Raw genomic sequence first — 11,897 nt, 5'->3', positions numbered from 1 at the left:
ATTTTTGGTAAGGAAATAAACAAAAAATAAAATCTTTCATAATTAATTTTTACTAATTATAATAGCAAAAGTCATAAAGTCGCGTGTTCTTTAAGGATAAATAACAATAAAAATCTGGAGCTACAATTGAATCACTTGTTTTCTAAAGAACACAAGTCCAAATAGCAAAATTACGATAATTTTTTTTTTTTATGAACAAAAAAACTTTTTAATAAATTTTTAAATTTCTTACGACTTGAATAAACTTTACGAGGAGGCACGAGTACCTAACCTAACGTCTGTTACGTAAGGTGACTGTCTAGTTAACATATTTTTCAGTCTTTAAATCAGTCAGATTAAACATACAAATAAATATAGCATACTCGTTGGTGAACATTTTTAGTTAGTTTCGATTGAGATCATTACTTCTTCTTACATCAAATCAGTTAAAAAAAAAAAGACTGGGCCAGTCTAAAAGCAACGTTGACCTATTAAATAATTAAAAACTTACTTTTGTTGAAGACAATAGGCTTTCAAGAATATTAAAACTTCAAAATCGAAACTCGAGAATTCTCGAGCTCCGGTAATTTTTTTCTCGTCTCGAATGAAGCCAAATTTCTCGAGTTTTCTCGAGTTCGAGAAAGCTCGAGCAGAAACCCTACTTGAGACAGGCTAAGTTACACCATATTGTTAATGACATTGAGCATACATTTTTTTAAATACCTTCGCGAAGTAAAACTTCTGTACGTAGTACTTATTATTATTCTGTGGTACTATCTCATGTGACACGTAATAAATAATTTGAATGTGATACATGGATAAACGAGAACTAATTTTGCCTTTAATCTTGTTTCAGATGCATCTGGATTGAGACAGCTGCTTATTGCCGATCGATATGATCATGGTGACCAGAAAAAGCCGAGTGGTAGACTATGCACCTTATGCCCTGGACATTGGGAGCACAATGGCATTCACCATGACGATGCATGTTGGACAGTGAACTCGGCAGAGATGCAGCGGATTATGCACTTTATGTCCTGAGCACTGGGCTCACTCTCGCATTCACTACGACAATGTTGACGACGTCATCGGTGTCGAAGATCTAAATGGGCGTGGCGGCCTGCTAGACGGACGGCCGATAGCATTGTGCACCTTATGCCATGGGCACAAGGACCAAAATAACACAGTAGCGCTCACCATGTCAGTCTATTAATCGGAGAGCGCGCACTCACTTGACGATGTGGTGATGACGTCATCGGGGTCGAATATGTGCGGCGGCGGCTTGTTAGTTGGAGTGTGCGCACTCAGTATGCGACGTTGGCGAGCCCACCATTGGATTGTGCACCTTATGTCCTGGACACTAGGCACAATTTCTCTTACAATGACGATGTTGTGATAACTTCACGAGGTAAAAGGTCTTGCCGTATGCGGTCTGTTAAACGGAGTGTGCGCACTCACTACGACGATATTAGCGAGCCCACCAGCGAATTTTGCACCATATTTCTTGGACAGTAGGCTCAATCTCACTCACCATGACGATGTTAGTGATGACGTCATCAGGGTCGAAGGAGATCTCATCGGGCGCGGCGGTCTGGTAGTCGTACAGCCGAGGGTCAACGGATTATGCACCTTATATCATTAGCACTGAGCGCAAACTAGCACCCACCAAGAGATCCACTAATTGGAGAGTGCGCACTCACTATGACAATGTTGTGATGACGTCAGGCGGTCGAAAGAGGTCTCACCGTGTGCGGCGGACTATTAGACCACAGAATACATAATAGTAGCAACAGAAANTTTGTTTTAAAATTATGATGGCGAATATTTTATAAGTAAGCTTTAATAACCTATGTTTTTAAAAGATACAGTAGTAAGTTTTGTTGATAAACGTTATTTTTTATGAACAATTAAAAATGTGTTTTATGATAGAGGTATCATTTTCATTAAATTATAAATACTAACTGAACTAAATCTCTGCCACTCACATAAAATTTCCCTCCCTTATGGTCACCCTGCAGATTCGACACGCCCTCACTTCGAGATTAATAGGGCTCGATGTTTAGACTTCGGTCGCCATAGCACCGGGGGTGGATTGTCAATCTGCCGTGGGGCGCCTAAATACCACATCTCGGGGGGAAAGTTGATTATCTGGCAACATAGCGTAATGGCGCTGAAAGATGTTGGCGGGAAAGGTCATAGATTAATTGGATTTTTTTAATCTGTTCCGATTTGATGATTGGATTGGGATCTCATCTTTTTATCCCTAGGGATGGATTTAATTTTGATTTGATTTTATTTTCATATCGTTGTTAGTAAAGAGGGGGAGTGAGATCTCATAATGATTCTTTATTATCTTTTTAGTGGTCCTAATTTTCAAGATTCTATAATTTTGCAGACTTTTTTATCCAAACTGGCGCCCTAGCGCCATGATGGCTTGACACTAATTGACAGACCACGTGAAGTTGTTGTCAGTTTTGTTATTGTTTGTCAACCCCAAAAACTTCTAAATTATCAGTAAAATTCTTCTAAATCTCTTCTAAAACTTATCAGCCGGTCAAGACAACAGGATGGCGGAGAATATACTGCAGAAAAGCCATAATTTCAATATCCCAGTGCAGAGAACGGATCTGTCCAGTTTTGATGACGCCTTCTCATCTCTGAAGGAACGGTTTGAGGCCGAAATGCGGAGGGTGGATGAAGAGATGACGAGGTTCAGGTATTCTGAACGCTAGTATAAAATTGGCAATGCATATTGATACAAAAACAAACGATTGGAAACAAAGCGATTTTAGCCATAAGCGTATTTAACGATGATACTGAAAAATTTCTTTTTCTTTCTTCTTTCATAGCCAAAAGCTTAAGAAAATTTAGAATTAGGTTTATCATTCTTAAAGCAAGCGAATAAATGAAGCTCTCCTAACGTCCATAATTATCTTAGTAGTGATACCTAGGTCGAATATATTAGTAATCTGACATTTAAATCTCAAGTTTGAAGCAAAAAAATCATCATAATAATATTAGCATTTATGCTAATCAAATCACATTTACTTTATGGATCTTGATTTAAGATCGAAAAGCAATAAAAAAATCAACCTTTAGACAAATACCGACTTCTTCTTCTTCTTTATTTCCCAGCACCAACCTGATGTACTTTTACGACCAGACCCCGACTGGGCAACTGAACATATCCTCGCAGACAGCGCTGCCCTCCGCTGTCAATCCTGAGATGCTGACCAACTCACCGCTTGTGGAGGGGGAGGGGGATTCCAAGACTTTGAAGCTCCAGTTTGATGTCAGCCAGTTTACTCCCAATGAGGTAAGATGTTTTTTCACAAAGTTAAGTCATAAACTTAAAATTTAGACTCTAAATAATATTTTCATTGCTTCTAAAGTCCTCATGCTTTTACCTAATGTATCTTTGCATCCGTTTATAGCTCGTTAGTACGTCTTAAGTACCTACTAAACTGCTTTTATAAAGAGAAGAATTACAAAAAGCTATAATTACTAATTAAGGCTGAGTTGCACCATCTTACTTTAACTTTGACAAACGTCAAAAATCTGTCAAACTCCGTACAAAAGGCACCGGTTAATGTCATTGTTACGGTTAAAATAAGGTGGTTTAAACGCATCCTAAGTAATGTAAAATCCGTCAAAACTGGCCACTCCTCGAGTTTATGGACGATTTGCTTTCTAACGATAATGCTGCCTAAATGCTGTCATTTCATTTCATCTTTTGCTAGGTAGGTATATTCTCGATTAAGAAAAATACATTTATCTACGATAAGTCATTACGCAGACATTTAAATCTTAGAGGCTAGTTTTGAGCACTCTGTAAAATTTTACACAAAATTCGTTTTGTGTAAACGTAAAAATGTTCACCACCATTTTTAAATTTTGCAGGTGGCAGTCAAAATACTGGATAACGTGCTGATGGTGACAGCGATTCACGAGGAGAAGACAGACAGCAGCACAGTCTACAGGGAGTACCATAGAGAATTCTTCCTCCCTCGGGGCATAGACAAGGAGGCCATAGTGTCATCGCTCTCTCGAGACGGTGTGCTTACCATACAGACTCCTATGCCTCCATTATTGGCTTTAATTGATAGATCAGCGCCGAAAAGTACTGAAGTAAAAAAGTGAAGAGGAGATTAATTTAATAATAGGTAATCAAAGTAGAACAAGATAAACATTGGTACACTAGTTTACATAATCTAAATCTAGAGAAATTGAAAGAAAAGAAAAAGAAAAGTAAACTTAATAAGAATAATCATTTGGATAGCAATGAAAACTAAAATAAGAATGTCACTTTAAAATTACCTACGTCCTACATAATAAAGGATTGAACATAAATAGTGTTTAATTAATAAGATTGTTAATTAGTAGGTATAGCTTTAAAACTCAAGGGTTGATCTTAATTTTTTTAGCAATTTCGTGAGATTTTCTTTCTTCTTAATATTGAAGCTAGCACCTTCAAGAAAATCAACAATTTTTCGAGATTTTTATACAAAATCTTGCAAATCCAATTCCAGAACTCTGAACAGCGAATCAATAAACCAAGCTCTAAATTAACAGTGCAAAGATTCCTTTGTCCAATGCAGTTTGTAGAGCACAGATTCAATATAGACAGTACGTACATTATCTGTGCGACATCGATGACGCGGCCGGGCCAGATAACCGCGACCTGAAACACACACATAGACGAATAAAGTTGGGGGTGCACAGGGAGCTTTTCAGAAATAATTTAGATAAAGTTTTTAGGCTAGAATGGCTAGGCTTTTGTAGCCTAGATGTTAGCTTTTTTATACGAGACTGGGGCACCGGAATTTATTCAAAAATAATGCTTACAACTAAATAAATAACGATTTTAAAATGTGTATTTAAAAAGCTTGCTGAAACGATCATTTATAAGTCCATATGATGAAAACTTAGGCTGTTGTGGCTTTCATTTATAATGTAGACATGAAATTCTCTCGATTTGGTTGGTGGTAGGGTTTCTTCCAGTCCGCTTGGCTAGCTACCTAAGTCTGTCCCTTTATCAATAATGCTAACAGCATTGTTGTATTCCGGTAATAAATTAGAGGTGAGATAGCCAGTTTCTCTGTAGTTCAAGATTCCGGGTGAGGTCTTCCACCAAGTGAAAACGACCATCAGCTGAGAATCAGTGATGCAGGCTTCCTCGTTGTGGATAAAATAACGCCCGTGTTCACAAACTATGCTTGCTTAAGTAAAGCTGCAAATCGAACGCACAGCGTGGAACAGAGCTCTGTGATCGGTTCGTGTGTTACCCTGTGCGTCCACGCGCACTGTGAGACCTCATAATGTTTGTGAATACGGGCGTAAATCTCAGTGAGAAATCCCCGTACACTCCAGCTGTCCGCCCAGTGCATCCCCGTCTAACGCGGTCACCTGTACATTCACACGTAGTGGGCGGGTGTTGATGCGACGCGTTACCATGGCAACCGCCGCGCCCGCTTCCCAGAAGGTCCGATACTTGCTAGCTCTGCAATTTAGCACATTAAAGAAACATGCAGCGTGCGATGGAACGATTTTTATTGCCGAAATGCTAGGCTTTAGGAATTATTGGGCTTTGGTTTGGATATTCAGCATTGTTGCCCGAAGAGAATGATTTGGTGCAGTCTTTGGCACGTTTTGGTCAGGTTGAACCACATCAAACAGAAGTTATAAAATATGGCGTACCTATGTAACGAGAACGTTCTCTGAAGGACTAAACCTCTATCCAAAATATCCATGTGATGTAGTAGATATAGCTACGTTTTGAAATAAAGCAGAATTAATTTTGATGAAATGATAAAGTTAGATAAAAACTATATGCAGGGTGACGGGTGACGGGTATCTAAGTGACGATAATAAGGTTATTATTATCGTCACTTACCGTCAGGTGAAATTGAGATCTAATCCCAACATATAGTTCCTAAAGTCAAATTCCCAGGAATCATCAGATTCGGCCAAAACTTTGGCACATTTTGGCCAAGGCCGAAACTGACCGAAATCAACTTTAGTTCTTCCAAACATAAACTGCAGTTAATTTTAAAAGGCCAGCTTCGTTTTAATTAGTGACCTCACTGAAGAACTTAAAAGTAGTTCAGTTAGCGTATGGCCGTTAAAGCAATTTCTTCATAAATAACCAAATAGCTGGTCGAATGCAGGTGTGCTGTGACCTTGTAGAGATGAACATGAATTTATAAAAAGTCCTTGCATGTCATATTCCAACTCATTAAAGAGAAGGTCATATTGGGACAGACAAACATAAACACGCTTATGCCAGAAAACAGCTAAGAGTAAATTAACTTTCAACAACGACGGTCATCTTTATAACCCTCTTTATCTTATCTACACTATTCTGAAATACTTTGATACTTTCTAAAATCTCGATGAAAAATTAAAAAATGTACTTATTGAAGATTTTGGCGAAAAAAGGTATTATAACCTAGAATAAACGAGTAGAATTAAGAAACGATGGACGCTAGAAGACAAATCAAATAGTACCTAGGTACTTCAGCAAATGAATAGAGTGTGTAATTAGAGTTATCACAGTGCAGAGGCCACCCAGTTACATTAAGAAGGCTTAAAAATAGCTTTACAAATGATTTTAAAACAAATGCTGACTGTCCCTCTATTAATAACGATAATAGTAACACATAATTAATGGAAAAAACTCTGCCTACATATTTACATCCAAAGTCGCGTGAATAACTAATGTCTCCCAGACAAACACGTCATTTCAGCAAACAACATGAAAATAATAATTAAAACCCCGAATGTTTGTGGGTTTGTCACGAGAAGAAGCGGGGTGAATTAATTACTTTTAATTAGACGGAACAAAGGAGTTTGTTGACTTGAGAAACAGGCATAATATTTATTTTCTTTGTTCACTTCCTTAACCTAAATATTATGTTGTTGAATTTATTTTTTACTAACCGCCTGAAATGTATTGTTTAAGCTCAACTACTTTTTTTATTAACGAAGGAAAATTGTAAGAAAATCTGATGTTGTTACAAGTAAGAAAACAAGGCTGTAGGTATGTACTAAGCTCCTGTAAACACACATACCTAGCTGTGTACCTAGTTAGTTCTAGCTTTGAAAAACCATTAGTTTTCAAATACATAACTACGAGTAGTTATACATACCTACTTATATAAAATAACATTTTAAAGCTATGAATTCAATTTACGTCAGTCAAGTTGGTGAATAGGTATGTAATGTTACAAATTCCCTCCGCTATACATAATTTGGGCGAATTTTGATAGTTACCTCATCAAAGTACTACCTTGTTAATTATCAACCTATTTGTTAACAGACAATACAATTTAAACTATACTCAAAAAGAGAGGAAGCTAAAAATAGCATTGGTTTTATAAAATGTCAAAAGTCAAAAAAAGTCAAAATTTTCTTTATTTGNTTATCACCGTTATGTATCCGAAGCGCAGCCGCGGGCAAGCCACGTAATTGTGACAAAACACCACAGAAACAAGACTCGCAGAGCGAGGGCGATAAGCTCGAGGAACTCGGAGCGCAGCGCATGCGAGCGGGCGGGCGAGGCGGAGCGCACGTCCGTACCGTGCGAGCGATGCGAAGCGAATGTCTATACGAAGCGAATGTCTATTCACTGCACCATCTTGGTTTGTCTATATATACTTGGCAGGATCTAAAACTCCGTCACCGCGATGCAGGTTTGTATGAGCGGCGGAGTGTGCCATAGTGAAGTAGTGACAGCGCCATCTGTTGGTCACTAGTTTGTAGTGGCGTCGCCACAGGGCTATTGCAGTGGTTATTATAAATCCAGCTGAATATTTCAAATCCAGGTTTTAACTCCTAAGTAATCCCTTAAAAAAGATCCCAAGATCCAATGAAAATGAATTTACATTTGATGAGTTTTCAGCGATTGCTTTTTCTGATTAATTTGCCCGTTATTTCAGCTCCATCGAGTATTTTCACGGTCAGTTTAAAATATAATCTCTGAAACTCATTAATTTTAATGTCATTGATATTAACCTTACGTGCATTCAAATCGTTTACAGAAGGTACTATACCTACTTACCTACTCGTATACCTTATCACCAACAAAATCAAAATAAAAATCAAAATGTTATAGTATAATCACCAATAATTATCACCATTCACAACCGTAATTCCAATCTACCATAAAGATATTTTATGTGTATGCAATTATCAACCTTTTAGCTTGATAAATATTTGCAACTGAAGCGAATATCGTCTAACAGCGCGTATTTTTTCCGCTCTCGAGTACTTCAATAGCCGTTACAACTCGTCAGGTCGCCATTCATCTAAAGGGCTGTCATGTTTTTCGTTCGCACTTCAAACTGTTCAACCCCGACTTTTGTGATCCACGTTTAATTTTGAAACGCCTGACTTGACTGGTCTGAGAGCTTTTGAGCGTGGTGAAAAGTAAAACGTGAAACTGTAAAAAAGGATTAATGAAACGTGTTGTGCGAGCATTTATTTATACAAGAAAATAAATGAAAACTTTGGCTCTAGGTTTTTTCACATGCGTTAGAACTTTTTTGAATCCATCATGTTTCGCCTCTTATCATGAGTAATAACGTTGTTTTTCTATTATCACGTTGATTTCTGTCAAAATGTTTTTCATGTTATAAATCTTCTCTTAATATGTATACTTAGGCACATACGTGCATTTGTACGCATATGATATCTATCTTACATGCTCACTTATACTGCTTATACCTAACCTGTAAAAGAAATAAGAAAAAAGAAAACGTAATTTTTACCCGACTGCGCCAGAAGGAGGGTTTATTTAACACTTGTCTTTTGAGTCACTTTTATGTAATTCACTTCCAGTTGAAAATATTTTTACAATTTCAACCCCAAGTAGAACAATCTCAAAGAAACAATACTCAATATAAAAAGAAAGCTTCATATACTCGACTGCAGCAACTAAAGATTGAGCAAGAAAAAATAGTTCTATCTTAAGATGACCAAGTTTTAATTTTTCAGTTGAATGGAGCTTTAAGCTCGTCATTATCGGATCTGAAATAAAAATCTCTGTAGTAGCGGCCGGTGAGTTTTATGTTGAAGATTTATTCGCGCGTAATTTTTGCGGAAGCGTTTTCTTTGTCAAGTTTAAAATTCGTGGTCAATATTCAGAAATTGGTTTGTTTTGTGATAGTAAATTGATTGTTTCGTCAATTACATTAAATTCGCCAATGGTCTATCGTTCGTTTCAGACCATTGACGTCCACTGCTGGACAAAGGCCTCCCCCAAGGCTTTCCATAACGATCGGTCCTACGCTGCCCGCATCCAGGTTCTTCCCGCGACTTTCACCAGATCGTCGGTCCACCCAGTAGCAGGTCTGCTCACGCTACGTCTTCCGGCCCGTGGTTGTCACTCGAGAACTTTTCTGCCCCATCGGCTATTGTCTCTACAAGCTATATGCAATGGTCTATACTCGCTTGCAAAATGAACATAGCTCGGTTTTGCAGATGGCCGAAGCTCGTTTTCCACTACCTCTGCTCAAAAATTCTCGTTGCGATTTTTATCATACAATACTACTTATTCATCAACAATACTTTAATTTACATTAGCGTTGCAATCTGACATAAAAATCGTATATAAAATAACCAAGCATAGTGTGTCAATCATAAGGATGAACTTACACTCTTTTGCACAAATTTTTCCCGTTTATTTTTGTTTTTGTCTCTGTCTCAAAAACAGCAAGAAACAGAAGTTTCAAATTAGGAAAGAACAATTAACACCGGTAACGTCGGAAGTTCACAACTTGTTATTTTACGCATTCATTTTCTAGGCGTTTTTATGGCGTGAAAAATAATCTTGTCTCCTGGCCGGCGATAAATAACGGAGAGGAGCTACTTAAAAATAAAAAACGGGGAATCCCCTCCAGTATTAAAGTATTCCGGGTGCGCTTGACGAAGTGGCGAAGGCGCACCCTAGAGGCCGCGTTAGGGTCTTGACAAATCTCATGTCAACCGAGCTGTTTGATGCCCAACTCCTGTATTCTAAAATTGACCTTAGCTGCATGCTAGCAACAATTATTTGTGGCAATGCTTGTGTGAAAATATGATGGTGAAGTATAATTTGTGTTGTGACTGTGACATCAGTTTCAGTAATATGTTTTGTTCTGTGATTGGCCAAGATAATTTGTAATTCAGACCTTATTTATGAGATGGACATGAATCGAGTATCATAATATTGACGATTTTGAATAAACTTTTGTAGTCAGCCAACTCGCATTAATGATTGAATAATTCATTCAAAAACATAACAAATAACAAAGCTTATTAAGTTTCCATTTGTGGAAACACCAAAAATAAATCTCTTTTGGTTAGGGAATTATAAATAGTGTTTAATTTTCCGTAAATTGAAACGGACATTGACAGAAAGGCAACAAAAGCATAGAATCATTGTGTTAAAATATGACCAAGTCACACTTTTGCGTCAAGTAGGTCAAAAGTGAAAATATGTAACACGCCAAACTGAAAGCAGAAGAAATCATTTTCGCGGAATTATGATAAAAACCTAGCTGTTCCTGTCTACCTTCAATTTTTCTATTCTTAATAAAATATGTTTTTATTGCAACGCAAAGTAATGAGACGGTTAATTAACGGTTAAACAAACTTACCTGAAGTGAAGTTTGACTGTAATTATACGAGACGTTACATCCGAAGAGATTTATATGGTATTACAATGTAGTTTCACTTCTATATGTACTAGGCATCACACACAAATATTCAGAGCTAAAAAAAAATAACAAGTTCCTTAGAAGCCAGCGCCATCTGTCGTCGCTGCGCAGGGGCGTTCGGTCCGCTCAGATGTCATTTATTTCAGAGAGTTTTTTACTTATTTCATTTAGATAAAGGGCAGGTCGATTAGACCTAGGGTTGGGTGGGTTATAAATCTCTTCGGATGTAACGTCTCGTATAATTACAGTCAAACTTCACTTCAGGTAAGTTTGTTTAACCGTTAATTATACTTACGACGTTACATCCTCGAGATTTATATGGTATTACAATGTAGATGTTCAGCGCGATGAAATAAGTAAATACATTATTATGTCTTCTCGAAACTAATTTATTAACAAAATATGGAAACGAAAATAAAAATCACAGCTTATACATTTTCTCTTAATATACAGGGTGTTTGGCGCATCGTGTGCCAAAATGATTTGGCGGATAGAATGGGTCATTTCCTATATTTTCAGCCCCCATAACACGTTCTATGTCAGGCGGCTACTTTTATATTAAGTTTTTTAGTAATTTCACCAAAATACCCAAATCGCATCATTTGATTTCGATTTAAAAAAAAACTACTAAGCGTAGCCTCAAAGTAAATATTTTGTTTTGACGTGCATTGATATAGGGTTGCATCAAATCTAAATTTACTGGCAAATATCATCTAGTTTTTTTTTAATTCAGCTTTGAACTTTTCCGAAAAGTTAAAAATGGACTGAACATTTAAGTTTACATGGNATGACCTTGGGCGTTTGACCTTCACGCCGCGAGCAACACCCGCGTACCCCGCACCAAAAACTCCGATTTGACACCGATCAAAAATACACGGGCATAGGTAGATACAGAATAGAAGCTCTTTCTTCATACATTACTGCCTATTATTTTAAACTTAAATTGATGAACCTTGATGTCGGTGTCATTTAACTCAGGCGTAAAGGTATTTAATAAAAATAACAAAATCCATGAACATTTTGTACGGGATAAAAATTTATTTTATTTTTCGTAAATTTTCTAATGCTTTTGTCGGTTCAGTCTTTCTCGAAATTTGAACAAACCCGACTTTATTACAAGCTTTTATTTAGCTTGCAATTTATGATGTATGTAGGTAATTACATAAATGTTTGTTCGGGTGGAATCTTGCAAGCTGAATTAGTTAGACCAACTTCTTGACG

General features: G+C 37.2%; 1 protein-coding gene across 1 annotated transcript; it reads left to right on the top strand.

The window, feature by feature from the left end:
• Positions 1–2,441: 2,441 nt before the first annotated feature.
• Positions 2,442–4,281, top strand: LOC114350290 (heat shock protein beta-6-like). Its single transcript, XM_028301023.1, has 3 exons — positions 2,442–2,695; positions 3,115–3,295; positions 3,880–4,281. The coding sequence occupies exons 1-3, from the start codon at positions 2,547–2,549 to the stop codon at positions 4,117–4,119; spliced, it is 570 nt and encodes a 189-aa protein (XP_028156824.1). The 5' UTR covers positions 2,442–2,546; the 3' UTR covers positions 4,120–4,281.
• The last annotated feature ends 7,616 nt before the right edge of the window (positions 4,282–11,897 follow it).

The sequence above is a fragment of the Ostrinia furnacalis genome, unplaced genomic scaffold (genome assembly GCF_004193835.3).
Source record: "Ostrinia furnacalis isolate ACB-3 unplaced genomic scaffold, ASM419383v2 OfSCF0860, whole genome shotgun sequence".
Classification (NCBI taxonomy): Eukaryota; Metazoa; Arthropoda; class Insecta; order Lepidoptera; family Crambidae; genus Ostrinia; species Ostrinia furnacalis.
Note: the sequence above shows the minus strand (reverse complement) of the source record. Positions and strands in the feature narration are given on the sequence as shown.